Source organism: Dermochelys coriacea, chromosome 2, assembly GCF_009764565.3.
Source record: "Dermochelys coriacea isolate rDerCor1 chromosome 2, rDerCor1.pri.v4, whole genome shotgun sequence".
Classification (NCBI taxonomy): domain Eukaryota; kingdom Metazoa; phylum Chordata; order Testudines; family Dermochelyidae; genus Dermochelys; species Dermochelys coriacea.
Window position 1 is genome coordinate 112,883,363 of NC_050069.1, and position 22,842 is coordinate 112,906,204.

The 22,842-nt window shown below is 41.2% G+C and overlaps 2 protein-coding genes across 5 annotated transcripts in view; one reads left to right on the plus strand and one right to left on the minus strand.

The window, feature by feature from the left end:
• Window positions 1-6,745, plus strand: part of JARID2 (jumonji and AT-rich interaction domain containing 2) — a 315,117-nt gene extending 308,372 nt beyond the window's left edge. Inside the window, exons 16-18 of the mRNA XM_038389592.2 lie at window positions 710-893; window positions 3,572-3,679; window positions 4,845-6,745. Of these exons, the coding sequence (XP_038245520.1) occupies window positions 710-893; window positions 3,572-3,679; window positions 4,845-5,018 (466 nt within the window). The 3' untranslated portion in view covers window positions 5,019-6,745. The remainder of the gene's footprint in view (window positions 1-709; window positions 894-3,571; window positions 3,680-4,844) is intronic.
• Window positions 6,746-7,399: 654 nt separating this feature from the next.
• Window positions 7,400-22,842, minus strand: part of DTNBP1 (dystrobrevin binding protein 1) — a 193,562-nt gene continuing 178,119 nt past the window's right edge. For 3 of the 4 annotated variants that reach the window (XM_043508329.1, XM_038389594.2, XM_043508332.1), the window contains 3 exons: window positions 18,082-18,237; window positions 15,663-15,806; window positions 7,400-8,172 (listed from right to left, as the gene is read on the minus strand). In XM_043508329.1, the coding sequence (XP_043364264.1) occupies window positions 7,919-8,172; window positions 15,663-15,806; window positions 18,082-18,237 (554 nt within the window). In that variant the 3' untranslated portion in view covers window positions 7,400-7,918. The remainder of the gene's footprint in view (window positions 8,173-15,662; window positions 15,807-18,081; window positions 18,238-22,842) is intronic. The other variant, XM_043508330.1, reaches the window with a different exon arrangement.

Below are 22,842 nucleotides of genomic sequence, written 5' to 3' on the forward strand. Positions count from 1 at the left end.
GTGCTTAGTGTCTTCTCCCTCCCAGCTGCTAAGCTCATTCCAGACCACTGCTCCTCACTCAAGCACAGCTCAGACTCGCCCTGTGCTGTCTCCTAATGCCGCACAGCTCAGCGCAGGAGGTGTTGCACGCCTTCTTTTACACACAGTCTTCATTCCAAATGTGGTCTCCTTTCTCTTTCCCCTGGGTGTACAGCAAGATCTTTGTCTTTCAGCACAAGAACTGGGCCTGCGCCCCCTTTCCTTCCTGAAGGGCTGCAGCTCCCTGGGTCATCTCCACCTCCAGGTGAAGGCAGATATGCTGCTACTCCTGGCAGTAGTGGCTCCTCCTCATGGTGGCTCTTGGCAACTTCAGGAAGGGCGGGCATGTTAGCTGCTACTCCTGGCTCTTCACATGAGCCAGCAGCTCCCTTCCAGACTTTAAGGCAGTGCTCTACAGTCCCAAGGATCTATGTATCAGTTTGAGAACCACTGGTTTGATACAATGGTTGCTGTTAAAATCTGACTGCAAAAGCACCTCCAGTCTTTCTGTGAAGTTGGCTGCATTTCCCTTACCAGGTCAAGGGAATAGCACCAACACTGAGATGACAGAAATGGTTTGGCTTTGTGTGATTAAGGTTTCAATGGCGATCATTGTATGAGATCTCCTGAGCATAGCTTTGCGGTGTTGCATGGGAGGTGCCAGCTTGCTAACTTCATAAAATATTCACAGGGACACAGAACTGAGGCAACGGCGGCAGCTTTATGAGGCAGGCCTCCATTCTTCAGCCCGCTATGGGAGCCACGACAGCAGTAGCTCGGGGGTGGATGGAAAGAAAAAGCCTCGAAAGTGGTTGCAGTTAGAGACGTCGGAGAGGAGGTGTCAGATTTGCCAGCACCTATGTTACCTTTCTATGGTGAGGAAAACCCTTAGTATGCCTATAGCACTACTGACTCAGTAAACATTGCTTCATCTTCAGCCTGGTTTCTATTAACTGTAAGCGTTAGACAGACAGACACAGTGGGCTTCTCTTCATGGTACATTAGTTTGCACTAGAGGGGTGCAAATTTTAGTGCACACTAGCATGTTGCATGCTAACTGGCCCATGTGGACCCTGCTGGTATGCACTAAAAGTTCCCGACTGCACATTGATGTAGTCCTGTTTCAAACACTACTGTGTTAACATGCATTAGGGAACTTTTTGTCCCCTCCATCAGGTTTGCCATGTACAAGTTAATTCACAACATGCCAGTGCGCCCTAGAATTTATATCCGTTGTGTGAGGACTAACACACCATGTAGCCCAGCAGCTCCAAATCATATACTACAATACCAAGAGTCGCATTCAAAAAAGGTCTAGATTTCATTTTCCTAGAAAGAATTTGAAATGGGGGTTGCTAACTAATCCCTGGTGAACAAAGGGTAAACCTCAGCTCAGCTTCCTCCTCCTTGACTGAGTCAGCAAGAGAGGTTGACTATCTGTGTTACGATAAAACTCAGTATTGCCAAGCAAGTATTCAAAAATCATGTGATTGGCTAAAAAAAAAATGAGGTTTTAAAAAAATAAATGTAGGGGTCTGGAGCCCTTAGGATGCATTCATGTCACATGTTCAAGTTTTTCTCTGCAACTCTGAGAGTGATAAACTTAAGGTGCTGATGATGGTTTTTAAATTAAGCTGTGTTTCTCATGTAATTACCTGATTCCAGGAGCTAGGACTTAAAGAAAATCACTAAATAGTGCCAAAAGGCCACACTATGGGTCCTAGGACTGGGCTGAACCCCAGATCTGAGCACGTTTTCTGTTTCTTCTCCTTCCTTGTTTGGATTGGTTTCGTTGAAGAAAACAAAACAGCCTGTTGCTGTTAAAAATGAGGTTTCCTAGGCTGAATATGTTGGATTTTTAAACTCCCTCTGGACAAGGACTGGTTATGTCTGGTGGGCTAAACGATGTTAAGCAGAATTAGCCTGAAATAGCTTTATTCTGCTCTGAAAAATTAACATGCAAAAAATTACTCTCTCAGCCGATCTCCTGTATTCCACCTCAGTAGCTCAGTTGAACAACAGAAATATATATTCTTTGGGTGGCACCTGTATAGCCAGTAATTCTGAGACTGATTGAACTCTTAGTTCAGGGGTCAGCAACGGAATCTTTATGAACTAAGTTCCAATTACAAGGCCAGATTCTTTACTCATTTAAGCCAGTGAGGTTGTGTAAGTAAGGGAAGAGTTTGTCTTGCAGAATCTTTATTAATTTAATGAAGAACCCAGCTGATTTTCAAATGCAGGTAGGGCTAGCAGTTATAAAACTATCATACTTTCAAACTGAGCAACTTTTATCTGAATTTGGAGAGAGACAGCAAATAGGGAACCCTATGGTGCTGTTTAATAATTTTTCAGAGCAGAACCACGGCGTTACACTGTATTTAAAAGCAGTCCTCAATTTTATCCCCATTCAAGACATGATTTGAATTAATTGTAGAACAACTGTTCAAAGGAATTGCCTTGCAAGAAATCGTGATAATTAAATGTAAGATGCTGATAGAGCTGTGTATTCACAGTATAGCTTGTCTGTTTATTACTGCTGGTTTTTTATTATTTAGACTGCTAATAGTATGCAAAATGCTACAGGTACTTTTTCCTTCATCTTTAGCTCATCCCATCCTTTATATTAATCTCTTGCTTATCCTTCTGCCTCTGGTATGCAATATAGTATCAAAGGGCTGTGCTGCCCTCAGTCTTGACAAGACAGCTCAGCTCCTAACAGTATCTTAAAATTCTGTAGCACCTTTCATCCAGAGAGATTCCACAGAAACTTGCAACAATATCCTGTATTCAGCAATACCTCTGCCACCCCTGGGCAGAATACATCCGTAGTTTAACAGCTCAAAGCATTAGTATCCTAGGGTTTAAGAAAGGATGTGAACATTGCTGTATCCTGTTGGAACCGCAGGGGGAATTTAAGTAGCTTCAATGTAAACAAACACTGGAATTTGTAAAGAATTTCATGGCAGCCCCATCTTGGGAGAAAGGCTCTAGTGTAGCTAAACCCCTCAGATGGCCAGGTCTTCTGTTATGCTTCATCCCAAAGACTGGCACCTGCCACGGATCAGTATATGTTAATGCTGAAATGGAGAACTTGGTGAACAGGACAGTTGAAGTGGAGGGGTCTCATTCAAATGCTGAGCAGGCCTTGGGTTTTTGAGTTCATATGTCAAGGTGGTTTGGCAGCAGTGCACCTGTGAACATTTTTTTTCTCAGCAGTGGGTGCAGCAAATCACTCAGACTTGTATTCTTTCCCTGGAACCAGGGAGATTCATTAACCTCCTCGTCTTCTTACAGACCTGGTATTTGTCCATGATGATGGCTAAATACTCAAATACTTGGTTGGGAGGGGAAGAGAAGAAAGTCAGCACAGACTTTGTCCTTGTATTAATTCGGCTATCCCATTACTCCAGTCACTTAGCGCAAGTTCTTCTAGTCTCCCTCTCTCCTCCTGCTCCCCACCCCAGAAAAAAACCCTATTTTGGGTATACCACATGTGTGAGATGTGACTGTGATTTGAATCATATTAATGTTTTCTATCTGTATTTGTTAGGTCGTACAGGAGAATGAAAATGTTGTCTTCTGCCTGGAATGTGCCCTCCGGCATGTGGAAAAACAGAAGACGTGTCGGGGACTGAAAATGATGTATCGTTATGACGAGGTCTGTACAATATAGCTTGCATTCTTGAGGTTGGTGATGCCAGATGACCTCCAGAGTTGGATATTTGAGCCTAGACTTATTTCCTGGCTCCTGCCTCGTCTGGCAGAGGCTCCAAGTACTCAGGAGAGCTTGCATGCAATTTCTGGTACAGCAGGAATATGCTTATTGTTGGCATTTTGGCCATCAAAACACTATAAATAAAAAGAAAATACAAGATCACATCAGTTAGGAGAGCTGTAAGTCATCATCTGTAAAGGCAGAGAGTATTCGGGGGGAGGTATTTATTGGGTTGGGACCCTTGTAAATTATGATGTACTTTTGTTGTCAATTTACAGTAATTTCAATACAAGCTCTCACTAAATTAAAGTAAATTTTGACTTACCATGAGGCCAACCTGATACTTTACTGGTAATCTTGTAGTGTTGGTGGATGGAGTCACAGTAGTGATTTGAGGCAAATTAGAAACCAAATCAGCACAATGCGATTCAGTAGTTTAGGTGTGATCCTGGAGAACACAAGATTAACAATGGCAGCAGCAGAGCAGAGAGGCTGCTGGGAGCTGTACTTGTTCACACATCAAGAAGCAGCAGTTTGTTATTAGCAGGACCTGTGGGTGGCAGGAGCAGCTCTGCGTAATCGGTCTTTGTGTCCGAAACATTTTGAGACTCTGACCTTTCAGCTGTTTCTAACACATGGCTAGGGCTGCACAGTGATGAAAATACCATGGGTAGCACAACTTCAAATTTGAGTGAGCGATCCCGGCCCAATGAGGGGACTGGAGAGTGAGCCTGCTGTGGTGGTTCCTGACCTGGGGTCTGGCCCCAGCTCCCCATTTCAGGCATTGCATCCTGGTGCACAGGGGCGCAGTGCTACTTGTGTCTCTTTACTCTTGTTGCCAGATTCTCGACAAACTACTGTATTTATAGCTTGGAATTCTGTGCAATGTCTCCTTTTTCATTTTCAGACTATTGTCTTTAAATTTGGTGGGGGGCTGAGCAGCAATAGGATTGTTTGAGAACCTTCAACCCTCACAGTTATAAGATACTGAACAGAACATCTCTGGCAGGATTCTGTTAATAGGGTTGCTTTTAAAACTGGTATCTTTGGCAGCTGGGAAAAAAGAGAAACAAGATATTAACTCTGTTCTTTTCCCCTCTCTGAACAGGAACAAATAATCAGTCTAGTCAATCTCTGTGGGAAAGTCTCTGGTAAAAATGGCAACATCGAGAACTGTATCAGCAAGCCTACACCAAAAAGAGGACCTCGTAAGAGAGCAACAGTCGACGTGCCATCATCTAGGCTTTCATCCTCCGGTTCATCCAAAAGTGCTTCAAGTTAATCCTGAAGATGCCAACACTCATTTTGTCGATTTATATATATTTTTTTGTAATTATTATACCATAGTTTGGAGTACTTGCTGTAGAATACAAGCTGTCTTTGCACTAGCTCTAAAGAAGATTTTCTTCTGGTTTTAGAGAACTAATTTTGTTTTAGCATTAAACTGTTGAATTTTTTTTGTACTTAGGATAGTTATATACAGCAGTCAAATTTTTTTAAACTGCTGTATGTTCACTGTTTTAAAACCGGCAAGGGGGCTGATAAAATATTAATTTGTACTGTCCCTATGGCTGAAAAAAGCCTTTTTTGGTAACTGTGAAAAAAGGCTTTTAACCCATTTTTGAATAGGTTAAAGTTTGATGTGTTTTATAATTTGTTCTCCAGTCATGTGAGCAGATTTTCTAGAGAGAAAAGGGATAGGAACAAAACTTGAAAGAAATTGCTTTACTTTTGGCTGTCTTTTATTCTATCACAGGCAAGATGAGTTTTGTAATTTTTTTAAATTGGAGAATACACACTTTCTTTGGGAGGTTATGGCAGCTGAAGATGGACTTTGTTTCCTAACCATAAGCAAAATGAGGAGATTTGGAGTAAATATGTTCTCTTTTACCAGCACATCACTATGCATCTGTTTGAGGGAGGGAGGGAGGGAGGGTGGGTGGGTAGGTAGGTAGGTGGGGGAGAGATGGAAAAAAAAAAGACTGCCTGCCTTGAGGGAGTCAAATGAGGGAAAACTGTGCCTGATTTCATTAGGAAATCCATTGTGTTATTTTTTTGGTGCTGTTGGCTACTTTATCAAAAACCCTTCAATAGCATCCTTTAAAAAATAAGTGATTGAAGCCATAAGTGCTTCTTTGTCATAGATGTGCAATCTTTCTAACATTCCATTTCCATTCCACTGCTGTTTTCCCCATCTCTACACAGTCAGCATTAATTTTTTGTTTTGAATTTTTCATTATATGATCACATTTAGAGCCACTAGCAGGTCTGCATATTTCTTTTGAATGTGAAAATGCATTTGCTCTCATCTTGTCTATTTTTTCTCTTCATATTGTAACAAAAAAAAATCACATCTTTTGTATATACGCCTGTAAATTGTTTTAAATACTTGAGCCTTTTCTTGGGGTGGGGGGTGGGGTGGTATAGAGACAAGATGAAGAAAAGCCTTACGTTTCACTTTCTTCATCGGTTGGATTGGATGCTTACAGGGTTTTTCTTGTAACATTTATAAGTGCTGCTTACATCACTGAACAACAACAAAAAATAATAATGGAGTAGCTGTTGCCCTTTTCTGGTTGTGTGTACAGTATGTGTGGAATAAAAAAGGGAAAATGTTTTCACAAACTGTTTTGTTTCATAATTGAATTCAACAATACCGTAGCTACCCATATTGCACTGAGCTTGCCAGTGGTGACTGTCAGGAAAGTCCTATAATACAATTTGTTGGTTGTTGTTGCAGAAGACTGAACTGTTTTGGAATATTTAACAATAACATAAACAGAGTCAAGTGTTTTTTAAATGTGGTTGTCTGGTTTTTATGGCCTTGCTGTGTACTTTTCCTTCTTGACAGTAAACTTCTGACAATGGCTTACAGTTTGACATTTAATTTATTAGCGCTGCTCTGCTCTCTTTCCTTGTAAGGAAAGACTTCATGTTGTTTATTGCCAGTTTTTGTTTACTTTTCAGGTTTGTACTACAAGGTTTAATAAAAACAAAACTTTTTTTGGACGCTTTGTCTGTCTTCTGGGAGGTGAGTGAGTGAAATGAGCTATTTCTTTAAGAAAGGGTTATTCTCATTCATTAAATTGAAATAAGTTAACTTATGCAGAAGATTGTTTCCAGATTTAATTTCCACAGTGCTAAGACAGGAAACACTCTACCAAAAAGCAAGCAAAACAGCTGAATCCTTAGGAAACTGGCCAGTTCCCAGCAGGCTGGATGTGGGGACTACCTCTTTCCAAGCCACCAACTACCAGGAAGGAGAGTCTTTTGGAAGGTAATGTCTGTCTGTTGCCAGTCACCTTTTACTTTTAGCTTCCTCAGGCTAGATTTCCTTGTCCCTCAGTGCAGGAGCAGCTTCATATTGATATGCGGAATGAGGCTCCTCAGTCCTCAAGGAGCGCAGATAACTCCAAAGTTTGTATGAGGTCCACATAAACATCTGGGTGTAAGTCACAGTGCAGTTGTCTTTTTTTCCTAAATTTTGCCTGTTATCAAGATGTGGTCAAACTGAAGTTACTGTAGAACAGCAGATTTAGCAAAAAAAACCCAAAAGCTGCATGATTAGGTTTTCTAATTGCTAAATGATTCTCCCAAAATACCTGTTATGTTATAAAATGAACTTGCAGAAAATGTTTTGGTATAAAGAGGAAGACAAGGCTAGGATAGAAATACTTTATTTTAAAAAAGGAGCATGCTTATAACAGTGCTAAGATGGCTGCTCCAGCAGAAGGGTAAGATTTCAATGTGCAACTCCCATCCCTTGATAAGTATTCCATTTGTAGCTAAAGTTATTCCTCAATAAATTCAAAACAGTGGGGGAGTGGATGCTGCCACATCAATGTCTTAGACAGAATGTAAGGTGAATCTTCTATATTCAGCTATATAGCTCAAACATGCAGATAAGGAACATTGTGAGATCAGTGTTAAGGAATTTAAAGATTAGTCAAAGTATCCAATCTCCCTGTTTAGTTCTATACACAGTATATACAAAGCTTGACTGCTCCAAAAAACCCCAAAACTTTAATAAAGTGAGTGGTTTAGGCAATTTAAAAAGACTGGCAACATTATAGACTAATAAAATGATCTGGCTTTCATGATTAGTTAACTAATTCCTACAGCATGGGTGAGCTCTTTGTTCATTTAAAAGTGAAACATTATTAGAGGATATGGTGCTAGGATTCAAAGAGTCTGAGAATCACTTTCATCACTGACATCTGAAGTACCTTTTCTTTCACTATTTACAGCAGCAAGGGCAGTATCCACTTGAACTTCTTCCTCATCAGACTGGATAACAGGAGACTCTCCTACTTCACTGGTATCCTGGCTGGCAGAGTCAGTCCAGGTTGATGATGATGAAGACAATTTTTGCCTTAATTCAGACCATCTTGGAACCTGAAGGCTTATTTCATTCTGACAGGTTTTGGATTCAGGCCCTTCAAAAAGTAAGGAAAGGAAAGGAAAAAAACAAACCCATTAATCCATCTATTGAGCCGTAGTCTGTATGATATTGACTGGGGCTGATTATGTTGTTGTTTAATGTTAAAATGGATCACTATTCAGCAGGGTGGTTAACGTATCAGCCTGGATGTACTAGCACAGAGCCATTAATGCAATGACTGACATCCACTTAACCAAGCAGTCGGCTTGTGTAAAATGCCTCAGTTGTGGACCACCACTCTATGGACTGCACTTCTCCATTTGTTTCCAGGTGTACTTTAAGATAGAGAGTTTGGTCTGTAAAGCCCAAAGTAGTTTGAGTCCTAGCACCTTTAGAAATTGTTTTTCCCCGTCTAAATCATGCAGATAATTTAGATCATGTAGTGAGACTAAGCAAGAGTCACAGCTGAACTTTGTGCTGGTGATGACCCTTCAATTCTCCCTGTAATGGTTAGTGATTCTGGTATTTGCTTTGGTATATGTGACCAAAGCCAATTCAGATTTCTGCATCTACTGCAAAACAATTTACTCACTGTTTGTATTGCATTAGCAGGAAGAGGCCACAACTAAGGGTTTATCTACACTGAACACTAATTCTGAATAGCTTTGAAATGAATTACAAGGGGCCTTAATTTGATTTGAATGCCAACAAAAGAGTTAAATGCAGTTTATATTCACAGCTTTAGTTCATTCAGATTAGTTTTTCTGAGTATTCCTGTGTAGCCCAAACCTAGGATGAGAGCCTCCTTATACTAAAAAGACAGTCTCTGCCCCAAAATGCTCATAAGACAACAGATGAAAGAAAGAGCATAGTATTCACCAATGGTGTCAGAGGAAGTCTTTGAGATCTGCGTCTGATTACCAGCTTTGCCAGTCTCATGCTTAACAATAAAGCTAGCCTTCCTCCTCATCACTTCCTACAGAGAGAGGTTTTTTGAGCTCACAATTTTTAAAGTCTGCAGCAGAAGTAGAATTTCACCATTTAATACTTCAAGCTCCCCAAGGTAAAGCCTTAGCTGCAGTTATCTGTAAGTCTCCAGCAGACGGCTCAGGACAACTCAGTAAGTAAAATAAGAATAGAACAAGGAAGGTTTGCAGACAGTTATTGTGGAAGAGCTCTCTTCCCATTCTACAACCCTCATTGTGTGGCTTGGGGGCCAAAGTACATGATTAGGCTCTCCAAATTTTAATGTAATAGTGTATCTTGGTCCCAAGCAACACTCTAAAGGGAGGTGAAAGAGAGACAGGAGAAGTGCTGTTAATTCTTTTGTCACATGTCTGAGTCAATCTCCATTATCCTCAAATAATGCTCCGTATTTTACAGGAACATTTTAGTATAACCCACTTAACAGTAACTGAACTGCAAACCCATGAGTGTGTTTTATTTTTTGGAATGAAGTTGTCTAGTACAGCAAAACTAATCTTCTAAAGCAGGAGTTCTCCAACTTCATGGCACTGCAACCCCCTTCTGACAACAATTACTACATGAACCTGAGGTCTGCCACCTTGCGTTGGGGGCCAAAGTGGAAATCCAAGGGCTACAGCCCTGGGAAGGGAGTCTGTAACCTGAGCCCTGCTGCCCAGGGCTTCGGCTTTGACCACAGGCCCCAGCAACTCTAACACCAGCCCTGCCAACCCCATTAAAACGGGGCCGGGGGCCTGATCCACAGTTTGAGATCTGCTGTTCTAAAGCTATAAACAAATGCACTTTTCTGTACATAGTTGAATTTCCCATAGCTGTAACTCAGATCAGAGGGAGCAAGGACCAAAAAAGTAATGAAAACATGTTAACCAAGACAAAATCATCCCAGTTAGTACATGTGTATTTTGAAGTAGAAGAGGAGAAAATCAGTGTCCAGCTAGTTCAAATACAAAAGCAAAACACGCGCACACACACCCCCTACCTGTAAAATTCCATACAGACCGACAATTCTACAAGGAAGGAAGGAATTATAGGAGATGGGAGAATGAGGACTTAAGTTTAAAATGGTGCAGTGTGCTCACGTTCCAAGGTTAGAAAGTGTCTTTCCACATATTGCTCAAGCTCAATAGGCACTAAACTGCTCTAAGGTTGATTCTTGCTGTCTCAGCTAGTCTCACACAATTAAGTTAACACAACCAAAGAATAAGAAAATACATTACATAATAGTAGCACTAGGAGGCTGTAAGAGAAGTGGAGTCTATTTTGCTAAGCACTAGGGCAGGGATTGTCTCTCTGTACAAAAAGCTTGCACTTCAGATAAAGGGTGGGAAGGGAAATGGTGGCACAAAGAGGGGAAGCGACTTATCACAAAGCTGGTCAACAACAGACCCAAGAGTAGAACCCAGATCTCCATAGTCCCAGGCCAATATCCTGTCCCTTAGACCACACTGTTTCTTCATGCAATATACAATTTTGCTTATTTGTCTGTGCACAAGCTGACTTAGGAAGTTAGTAACTGAATATGTAAGAAAAGCTGGAAAAATTTGCATACAGTATGCACTAAGCTCTGGAACAGGCTCCTAACAGAACTCGTGTGGGAAAGCAATTTAGTTTTGAGAGAGCATGTAGCCCATCAAGCTAGCTTTAGCATTTTAGTTTGCTTATCAGTAACACAAAGAACCTAGCGGTTGCGTTCTATAAGGCATTAGCTGAGGCCTATGAACTCTGGCACAGATAAGTGGCCAAAAGATCAGCTGAGTTTTGTGGAATTGGGAATAGTGTGCTTAAGGGGGAGATTCTGTACAAAACAATACCATGAAACTTGGCTATTTTATTATATATACCTTGGCAGATGCTTAACCACAATTGCCTTGGTAACAAATTGATGTATATGGCAATAAGCTAAAATAATTAATCTACTAACTAACCTATAGGATAAGGCAGGTGAGGAAGTTAAATATGAACAAGGAAGATTGACATTTGTATGAATATTTATGACAGACCTTAGGCCCTCCAATAGGCCAGACTACGCTGTCAGGCAGATCTGTACCATGGGACTCATTTGCCATGCCAGGGACACAGCAGGACCACCAAATCCCCAAGAAAGAGGATGAGTATATGCGAGGAATGGTACAAGATATTACTTTAATTCTATTTTTGCTACCTTTTATGTGGTTTGGAGCATGCATGTCTTTCCTAATTGTGTTAAAATAAGTGGTTAAAGCTTTGCATTGCCCTCCACATGAGTGTCACTGGTCACACAGATTCCCAACTAGCTATTGAATTTGATAACCTTGATTCTGGGACTAGAGTTCTACCACCCCCAGCTCTTCTAATTGGAAACCAATAATAGAATCAGTAATCCCTAAAGACAAATGTATGAGTGCAATTGTAGGACAGGGTAGTTTGGGATGATGGGGGACAGGGCTCAGCAGTCCTGAGGGTTCCTTTGCTTCTGGTTATTCTCATGTTGGGTGTCTGGTTCTTGCTCCTATGCTCAGAATCTAACTGATCGCTCTATGTGGGAGTCAAGAAGGAATTTCCGCACCTTCCAGGGATACAAATGTGTTAGTGGATCATCTCAGCAGATCCTTCTCCAACCACAAATGGTCCATTTGGCTGGATATTGTGAGAGACGTTTTCCAGAGGAGGGGAACTCTACAGATGACCTATGTGCGACAAAGAACAATAGGAAGTGTCCAGTTCTGCTCTTTTCACAGTCCTCATCTGGGCTTACTCACAGATACGTTCCTTCTTCCCTGGAAGGACCATCTTTTCTATGCATTTCCACCCATTCTGCTCGCACACAAGGTCCTATTGGCAACAGGGTGAATATTCTGACCTAGGCAGATGATCTGGCCCTCATTTCAGTCAACTCAGAGAGTCTCCAATAAATACTCGATGTCACCAGCTGGGCTGCCAACTGGATGGGGCTCCACTTCAATGCTAGGAAATGTGCATCCTGCATATTGACAGCAGTAGAAGGGACTTAGTCCAGGCGACACCATTCCAGATCCAGGGTCAACCCATGATCTTCCTGGATGATGGGCAAGCATACTAACATCTCAGCATGCCCACAGGTTTCCGTGTCCAGCAGACACCTGAGGATACCATTGCCGAGATCCTACGAGATGTGGCCAAGTTCAACTGTTCCCTACTGGCACTATGGCAGCAGATCAATGCCTTGAACACCTTCCTAATCCCCCGTATTTCATTTATCCTGAGGGGATCTGCCATGATGAAGGTACCTTCGTACAAGGTGGACAACACCATCAGGCAGCTAGTGAAGAGGTGGATGTTTCTTCCCCAGAGCACCAGCAATGAACTGGTGTACATGTCACACAGGAAGGGCCATGCCAATGTCCCTCGAATGGGTTATCTGTGCAACATTGCGATGATCACTCACGCCTTCTGATGTGCCTGGACGCCATGGTAAAGAATATCACAGAGAGTGCTCTGCATGATGTCATCAGGACCTCCTCCAACCAAGATGTTGCCATGTACCTGAGTGGCTCCCTGGAAGCTGAATTTGGGAGAGATTTTGCTTAGCTCTAGACTTATCCCTGCAATGCTACGCAACGACTGGAGCTGGGAGTCCTGGTGCCACAGGTGAAAAATGCAGAGCAAACAATCCATCACTTTTAGAGCTAGAACCATGCTGGAGAGGACCCTGAAGGATGCCATCCCCTGGCAGTACATGGAAAACCTGAAATGGAAGCCAGATCAGAGGAGGGCCTTCGAGGTGACATGCAAGTGGGACACCAGCAACCACTTCCTCTTCGGGGGCAGCTTCACCCAGTTTGCCGACTGGAGGACCGTGTCCCACTGAACTGAGCCATCTGCCATGGGAATCAGGACAAGTGATGCAGGAAGTGCGGCTATGCCAATGAGATGCTACCCCACGTCTTGTGTAGCAGCAAGCCCCATTCCAGAGCCCAGCAGCTGCACCACAATGCCATCCAAGATCGCCTTGTTAGAGCCATCCCGTCACCTGTAGAGAAGGTGGCTGTGACCCCTGCCATCCCCGGAGAGACAACCAACTGTGACCAGACATCACGAACAAGGACTAGAAGAAGATAGTCATGGTGGATGTCATAGTTCCCCTTGAAAACAGGACCCCGGCATTCCACAACATCTGATCTCGAAAGCTGGGACACCTTGAGAGCTAGGGGTTATGAGGTTCAAACTCGCATGCTGATCGTCGGAGCCCTGGGCCCATGGGAACCCAGTAACAAGCGAGTGTTGCAAGAATGAAGAATTGGTCAGCACTATGCTCGACTGATGTGGCAACTCATGGTGTTAGACGCCATCAGGTGGTCGAGGGACAACTATCTATAACACATTACCGGATATCAGCAACAACAGGAGAGATGAGCTCGAGTGCCATTGAGAAACAAAGTCAGGAAAGTAACTGATATACTTCCCTGATGGATTGTATTTTCTAAGGGTCAACCTATCCTAAATTCTCAAATACTGAAGGGCAATCTTCACTCGTTGCTATATTTGCATTCCACAAGCTATTCTTAGTATAACCTTTCTGAGTGAGGTACCTGTTAACTGGATGCTAATACTTTGACTGTATCACTGAATTTATTAACCTTACTTTGGGATACTGCAGATTATGTACTATATGTAACTAATGACTTTCAAACCAACCTTTTTACTTTTGAATAATTTAAGCACTATATCCAGATGTACAGGCACTCTTTCTTTAACCTGTATATTATAGAATGTTAACGTTAGCTTTAATGTTTTTTTTAAAATCTGTAAGTAATTCCAATTCCAACTATGACAAAATGTTGTTAAATGCACAGACTAGATGACGCTTTAAAACACAACCCTTTGAATTAAGTTTCAGCAATAAGAATTTAGACACTTCCTTTGGATAGTATGAAGTAACACTGTTATGGGGGTAAGTGTTTTTCATATCCAGGGCATACAACTAATCTTGACAGGAGAATTAACCCCAGGAAATTTCACACGCACACCCCTCCCCCAATACATTTGTGACAAACCCGCCCTAAAGTAGAGGATGGTTTCAGACAATCTTTTACTTTCACTACCAATACATTAAGTAAAACACTTTCTCTCCTCTGAAGATGCAGGTTGAATATCATTAGGTTTAAAGTCAGTTATTCTTGACACCACTTTTCCTAAAAACTTCTGGCTTTGATTTTTTTTTTTTTTTTTTGAGGAAGACATTTTCGTGAGAACAAAAATTTTGCACCCTGTAGAACAAAATTTTAATGTACAGCAACTACTTGAGGTGACCAAGTTTCTATAAGCTCCTGCAACCAGCAGCTAGACTGCTCAGGCATGCTATAGTAAGAGGTCCCAGTACATCTCCATATATCAAGGTATGTTAAATCACACTGTCTTAATATATTTAAAAAATTCACAAAGGATATAAAATAATGTAATTGCTTTAGAACAGGGATTCTCAAACTTCATTGCACCATGACCCCCTTCTAACAACAAAAATTATTACATGGGGTGGGGAAGGGAGAAACGAAGCCTGAGCCCACCTGAGCCCCACCACCTCTAGTGGGGGAACCAAAGCCCAAGCCCCACCACCCAGGGCAGTGGGGCTCAGGCTTCAACTTTGGCCCCAAGCCTCAGCAAGTCTAACATGAGCCCTGTTGACTCCATTAAAACAGGGTCGTGACCCACAGTTTGAGAACCGCTGCTTTAGAATACCAAGTCAGTACCTGGAAGCAAAGAGAAACTGAGTGAGTTTTGATTTAAAGGGAGGAATGGCAGCATTCCTCAGCTTTTAGAGAAAAAAGTTTACAGCACTACCTGTAACATGGCTCAAAGAAATATATTTTATAAGATACTCTGGCTTTATTTATTCAGAGAGTAAGTAGAAGTTGAACAGAGTACCAGGTCATATAAAGTAACTGTGAATGTCTTAGTCCTACTACAAGTTATTCTCTTCAATTAGTAAAGTAACATACCTGAATACACCAGTGTATAGAAACTCCAGAAAGGTAATCATTTAATGCTGAGTTCCAGCCCAAACATCTCCGTGTGAGCCTTGACACAGACTACATATTTGAGCAGCTTTTGTGATGAAAGTGGTCATGGCTTGCTTCAAAATGACAAATTCAAGACTAATTATGGGAAAAGTATTCTACTTAAAAAAAAAACTACCACAAAGAAATTCAACAATAACAGCTTTTAACAGCTTTAAGTTCAATGTGTTTATAAAAAAAATATATATAAAATTAAAATGCCAGTTGACAATTTTTATATATATAAGCTAAAGATCCTGTAAAGTAGATTCTTTTCTCACCCTAAAAAAACAAAAATGTACAAGTCATCTAACCCCAAGACACACAGACGGATGTCTAGGGCCAGAGGAAAAAACAAGTCTCCTGGAAAATCAAGCAGCTTTGCAGTAAGCTCTTATGCATCATGACTGAGGTTCTGTAGGAAATACTACCTTTTAGAGAACAGATACAGTATGAAACACTATACATTCTAGATTAGAGTCCTAGTGATTTAGTAGTGGAAGCACAACTAGATAATTTACAAGGCATGCCCTAACTATTCATTTCATACCCAACATGGGAGATAGTATGCTATCGTCCTCTCCTCCTGAGTTCAAGAAGACATCTAGGGCTTCTTGGTCGGACATGTCCATCAGGTCCATCTGTTCCAGCATGTCCACATTCACCTCCATAGAAGACATACTTCCTATTGGCTCTGCAGCAACAAACAATACGAGTGAATTGACAATGCATGCATGTTTAGGCAAAGACCATCAGCTTTGTAATGTTATTACAAAGGCTTCCACAATTGCCACATTACTGTACTGCATCCTTGGCTATTAAACAGCTATTCTCAAAATGTAAATATTACATACATTGGCAAACAAGGAAACTTGATTATTGATAGGAAACAGCTTTGGTAATCACTTAGGACAAAACAACAAGGTATGATCTTGATAACAATACAAGTTATTGCATTTATAGCTTTTGATATGAATTATAAATAGCTTCTCAGAGGCAATCTTGGAACCTACAAAAGCAGGATAGACTTGTTTCTTGCTCTCATTGTTTTAGAACAGGCTGCCCTCATTATCTTTGCAAAAAGGTATTTTATTAGTATTAATATTTGTATTATTAGCACCCAGAAGCTTTGGGGGGGGTGCAGCATGGATCAGCATTCATATCACACTCCCCCTCAGTACTTGGCCCAAACTGGGGAAGCTAATGATCCAACCAATGGACCAAACTCTGTGATGAATCCTGGTCAAATGCCACCTGAGGCATGTTGCACATATGCTACGAAGAAGAAGAAGAAAAAAAAGACAACTCAGAAGCCACAATAAGGATCAGTGCCCTGTCATGCGGGTGCTATAGGAATGCCTATGAAGAGACAGACCTGCCCAAAGGTGCTTACTAATCCAACACTTTTCTTCTTCCGGTGTTATAACTCTATTCCCCACCTGCACGCTTAACAAAACAAAATCTCTCAAGAAAGAAAAAGTACAAGACTGGACAAAGTATTAACACACAGAAGTTGTGAAAATGCAAGGAAGAGTTGTAATTCTCAAAAGGCAGGTGTTCTTTCTTCCCATTTAATCCACCAGTGTGATCAGTGGCAGCAGACAGTAGTGCAGAGCCTAAACGAAGGCTGGCGACACTTACTGACTCTCCGAGCTGCATACAACAGTCTTCAGATATTCAAGAGCTGGGGCTAGCCTGCCGGGGCTCAGGGCTTCAGCCTTGTGGGTCAGGGGTCTCAGGGCTTCAACCCCACAGGAGGTGTGTGCCCAGGCTTGGGGGCTTCAAACCCACTCCTACTGAAGCCTTGAGCCCCAACAGGTGTGCCTCAGATTTTTGCCAGGGTTTGCTGACCTAGCTCAGTCACATGGTGCTGCTGAGCCCACTCTCTGCACAGAACTGTTGGAGCCAGCAAACTGGGAGCTGCAGAGAGCCACTCCTTTTGCTGCTGCCTCTCCCCATGGAGCTAAAGCAACAGCCCCTCCCTGCAGATCCCATTCAGTGCAGCACTCACGGGGAGGGAGTGACTCAAGCTGTTGGGGGGACCTTTAAATTGTCCCCCCGCCGTCAAGAGGAACCAGTCATCTCTGGTAGAAATCCCTAGCCCCACCACCTCGCTGAAGGGCAAAAGCCTCAAATTCCTCCCATCCAGTCTGGTAGGCGGAGAAAAGGGAGGTGGGGCTCTGCAAGCCACATTTTAATTGTAAAAGAGCCACATGCAGCTTGCAAGCTGTTGTTTGGCCACCCCAGCCTAGACAAAGGTCCAATGTATTGTCCCATATGGAGACTTCACACCATTAAAGACAAGTGCAAACTTCTGATTAGTATCAGTATAAAGCCAGCACCAAATTCTTGAAGAAATATCTTTCCCTTAACCTAATAAACATATTTTAAAATGTACAAGTACTTTCAGTTGCCCCCAAAAGAAGTTTGTTTTGACTCTGCCACAATTATAGTACTTCAAATAATATCAAAGATTAGTAATGACAAACAATCATTTTATAGCTTTCATATGAACTCTTACTTACCTTTTGTTTTGCAGTAAAACTCTGACTATATAACAGGTAAGCCGAAGAAATACCTTAAGTATGCATATTACTAAAAGTCTCAGACAATGCTGATGTCCGTGTTCAAATGGAGATGCAACCCTACTCCTTCTGATTACTTTATTTTCCAAGTACAGGATATATCCCTGTCTTTCACACCTGCAGCACCGTAAAATATTGTACTCAGCAATAATTATGTTCTTCCTTGACTAGCGCTGGTACTGCATTATAAAACAAAGATCAAACATAAAAAAGATACACTCATTTCTCTCCGATAACACACTGCATTGCCGTGTTTACTTACTGTGCACTTTACTAATAAAGGTGTCAAAATAAAACCAAGTGCGAAAGGAAACCAAAAGAATCCTCTCACTAGCCTTCTAGTTGTGGGTCTATGGATTAAGTGGGGGATATTTCAAAACTTGCCTCGTCTCTCTGCTATCTGCAGGTATCCTGTAGAAAGGTATTGCTCCATATCCTGCTGGAAGGCTTCTTCAAAGAACTTCTGACGCTCCTTTAGCTTCATCTGCTGGGTATGCTCCATATCCAAAACCTTCTGGGCATGCTTAGCATCTAGCTCAGCTAAGGACCAACAATAAAAAAAAAATATACACCATTAAAAATATAGAAACATCTGTAAGTTTGCTTTTAACATGATGTATCAGAATCACACCAACAAATTATGTAAGTATATCTTCTCAATCATACACATATCTCAAACATACAAATATTTAATATAGTGTGAATACACAAAAAAGAGACCTCCTCCCCTTGACACATTCTGTCTCACTTTCTAGGCTAAGAAAAGTACACACTTCCCATTCAACCCAACAGTTCAAATTATATGCATCTCATCTGACACACAACTGATCACTCATCACAGTCACTGAATTCTAAGACCCATGGATAAATTAAGATTGGATTACACAGGTCTGAATCTCTATGTACAGTAATGTATAAGGGCAATAATGGTAAGATGTTATAGCATCATTTCTGCACTTCCTGAGTATTGGAGATAGTCTGCTTTCAAAATCATACCTCATCACTCCCATAAGGCAAATATGGTATACTATGAGATAATATAACCGGATGCCCCAATATTAGACTGATATAATTCCATATTTCTTGGAATGAATAAACAAACACTTATTGAGTAGACTTCAAATAATGACAGTGTCAGAATATTGCTGAGTAAAATTAGCAATGATGATATTATGCATATTTAATAAATAAATTATCAAGATGTTAGTCTTCATTTTAGTGTCTGTAGAGTGAGCACAGTTGAGCCCACTTTGAAACTTCAAGGTAATGATGCCACATCACATAATAAACTGTCAGCTATTCCCCATTCTAACAGGATAAGAAAGTACACTTCTTATAATTCTCAACAAAAACTTAGTTCAGATACTCATGGTTGAGATGATATATCATCTCATAATTGAAATTATATAATGTAATTGAAAAGAAAAATTAAAGGTTTAAAGGCTGGACACTCAAAGTCAGATTCCTGCACCAACCTCGACCAACCTTGGAGAAATCATAGGAGGTCCAGAAAATTAATCCTACTTGTCACCAGTGCTCTAAGTGTGCTCAAGATTTGGACCAAATGGAAGAGGAATGCTTGAAACCTCCCAAGTTTTCAGACATATAGCTGCTCTGAAGGATACATCTAAGAAAGATACGAGACACGCCATGAACAAAGGTAGTTTAACATGCCTTTCTGTGCAACCATGGAGAACCTTCATGTAGCAAAACCCCTGTGGTTCCACTAAACACAGAGTGGGTCAGAATATGAAGAACCTATGAAGATGTACAGGTCCTGTGTACTATGGAGCCAAACTACATGAAGGCTCCCTGTGTGCCACAGTGTATTGTGTATCTGTAGGAGAAGGCAATGGACTACACTGCATGGAGCTATTCCCCTTGGCATGCTGTGAGTGCAAGTGGTGCAGTGTCCATCATATGGCTGAAATAGCGATTACAGAGTGCAAGCGCTGCCACTGAACAGTCAACTGTGGAAAAAGTTTGTGATTCTGACTGTGTACAGCAGCCAGGATTTAAGTATTAGAGAATTCACACCTCAATTTTTTCAGGTTAGACATCTGCAGTATGGGTTCAGGGGAAAAAAATGGAATAGTGTCAACAACATTTGAGAGGTTATTCACAACCATAAAGGCTGGAAATGTAATTTGTTTTTTAAATAAAAAAACAGATTCTGCAGAAACTGTTGGATGAGCTCCTTACATGCCAGGAAGTTTTTCTGTTTATTAGTGCATTAATTTGTCAAGTCTGCACTATCAGGATAGCAAAAACCATGGGGGTAGTGTGGTGTCTAGCACCTGTTAGGAGGGTGCTTAGAGTACAGTGGGATGGCTGTCTTGCAGTATGATGGTGGATGAGGAAAAGGTGCTCCCCGGGACTGTGTACAGAACCAAAACCAGAAATTTGTAATTTTCCTAACATCAGTAAGAAGGATCTAGCGAAGGGTCAACTATTAGTCCCAGATGCATTAGATTTGGTTTGGTTTGTAACAGAAGTTTGTAAGCTAGTATGTAAAGTTTTAGCAGGGCAGTTAGTGTCTGATCTGCTTTAAAAGTAAAAGAGAATGAGGTTGTAAAGGAAATATTTTAAATTACAGGTAAAGATGTGAGGAGATACAAGGGCAGAGTTAAAGTACATACAGGAAAACTATAAGACAGCTTTGATTTAAGTGTTTTTTAAAAATAACATTCTATTGTCTTTTTTATGACAAATATAATATCATTAAGTTAGAATGTCAAGGTTCTTTGTCTTGAAATTTCCTCTCTCTTAAATAGATGATTTCATAAATGTGGAAAATTCTGTGCCAGCTCTTGCCCAGTCTGTAGGTGTCAGCTGAGCACTTACAAACTCATAGCTGGAAACTAAACCAGCTCACCTGTATGTTAGATTTGTCCAAAACAGGTATTAGTCTTATAAGAATGTATCGAGTGTTTAGACTCTGAAATGCTTGTAAATTGTTCCAGGCATTAATCTCACTTGTCATGCCTGTATTCCATGCTATAAAGAAATATTAAAATTTTGCTTTATAACTTTGAAAACGTTTGCTCTGAACCTGTGAACTCAAGCATGAAAACTGTCCTTCCTCCCCATTCAGGAGGCTTATAAAGATTAAATGGCTTGTTAAGGAACATCACAGCCCAAAGGATTGGTGAATGGCCCGCCCTATCAACACCTTGGAAATGCTACATGCAAAGGAGCTAATGTACTGGAAGGCTAAATAAAACAGATAAAATAGGATCACAAGAAAAATTTTCATCTCTTTGCTGTTTGAACTCACAGCACCAGAGACACTAAACTAAGGCACATTTTCCCAGGGATTAGCCCTGGGTCTGCCATGAAAGACATTTTCAATCAGCACATTACTACATCTCTGTCATCTTGCTGGCATTAACCTGTAAATAACTCTTTCACTTCTTATTCCTAGTTAATAAACTTTTATTTAGTTTATTACAGGATTGGCTACAGACATTGTCTTTGGTGTGAGATGTAAGATACAAATTGATCTGGGGCAAGTGACTGGTCTCTTGGGACTGGAAACAACCTGAATATTTTGTTATTTTTGGTGCAACCTGAATATTGCTTGACCATTTATCACTAAGTCCAGCTTGTCTGAGTGGCAAGATAGACTGGAGAGCCTAAGGGAACTGTCTGTGACTCTATACTGGATTGTGAAATCTAATTATAGAACATACTGCCAGTTTGGGGCGTCTGCGCTGTTTTTGACAGCTTGCCCTGAGGTAGGCACTCACAGTCATGAGCCAGTCCAGACAGCATGACAAGCACATTGAAAATGCTAAATTTTTCCATTCTTTAGGATTATTTACCTATGCCCATCAATATTAGGACTTTAGTGAGGACTTCAGCTATGTTAGGCAGAGTTTATAACTTCTTTGAGGGTGCTCTAGCCATTTTAAGGGTAATTATAGAGACCATTACAAAATACACACTGTGTAATACTATATCATACCACTTGGTACCAGCATTCACTGTTCTATATAGTGTTAGCAATACATTTAGTAACTGAAAATGCAAACATCTGGATCAAGGTGATTAATTGATACTAATGACTGTGAGAAGCACCACAACAGAATTCAGGGATCTTACACATCTTATTAGAGAAAATGTCAGGAGACGGATGCGGACTTTTCCAATATATAATCAGTTGACTGTTTCAGGGTAGCTATAATCAGCTACTTTAATATTTAAAGCTACAAAATCAGAGCTCTGGTTCACTTACTAAAAGCCTTCTAAAGATGCATTTCCTTCCATGATGGAAGTAGTAAATCAATAAAAATTTCTCCCCTACAGAATCCTGCATATTCCCTCCTTTGTTTCTCCCAATCTTCTGGCAATCATCTTAGAGGATACTTATCTTAAAGTAACTGGAATTGTTTGAGATGCCTTGGTCTACAACGTAAGTGTGCATGCCCCACCACACACGGACCCAGAATCTTTTAGCCAGCAGTGTCTATAGGGACTGTGCATTTGAGGGCAATCAGTCTGAATGCCCTCAAATCCCAGCCAAAGGGCCAGAGCAGCAGCAACTGCCACTTAGATCCTTCATGAATACAGATATCCAGGTAAAGAACTTTATACTGAGAACAGGTCATAGGATCCATGTGGACAAAGGCATCTTGAGAAAAAAAAGTTACTTTACTGTATAGTAACCGTTCTTCAAGGTGTGTTGTGAAGATATATATTCCATTGCAGGTATAGTGCACCCAATGCATATGAGTGAGAGACTTGTCAGCATTATCACTAGGCAGCACATGTGCCTATGCTCTCCTCATGCAACTGTTTGTGGGCATAAAAGGGATGTGTCTGCCATTTCCCTCTCCATTCCTTTGCATCACTGTCTCTCTAATGTCTGAAGTAGTGGGGAATGTGGAAGAACAACAGAATGTATATGTGCACAAAATTTCAAACAACCACCATTAATGTACAGGTAACTGTTTTTATTCCTTTGAGTGATGGTGTATATAAATTGCACTCCAGGTGTTAGGAATGAGGGGTTCGAGGTGCGGGAGGGGGCTCAGGGTTGGGTACAGGCGCTGAGGACTCCATCTAGGAGTGAAGGATTTGGAGTGGGGCTGGGGATGAGAAGTTTGGGGTGCGGGCTCTGGGGTGGAGCTGATGGGTTTGGGG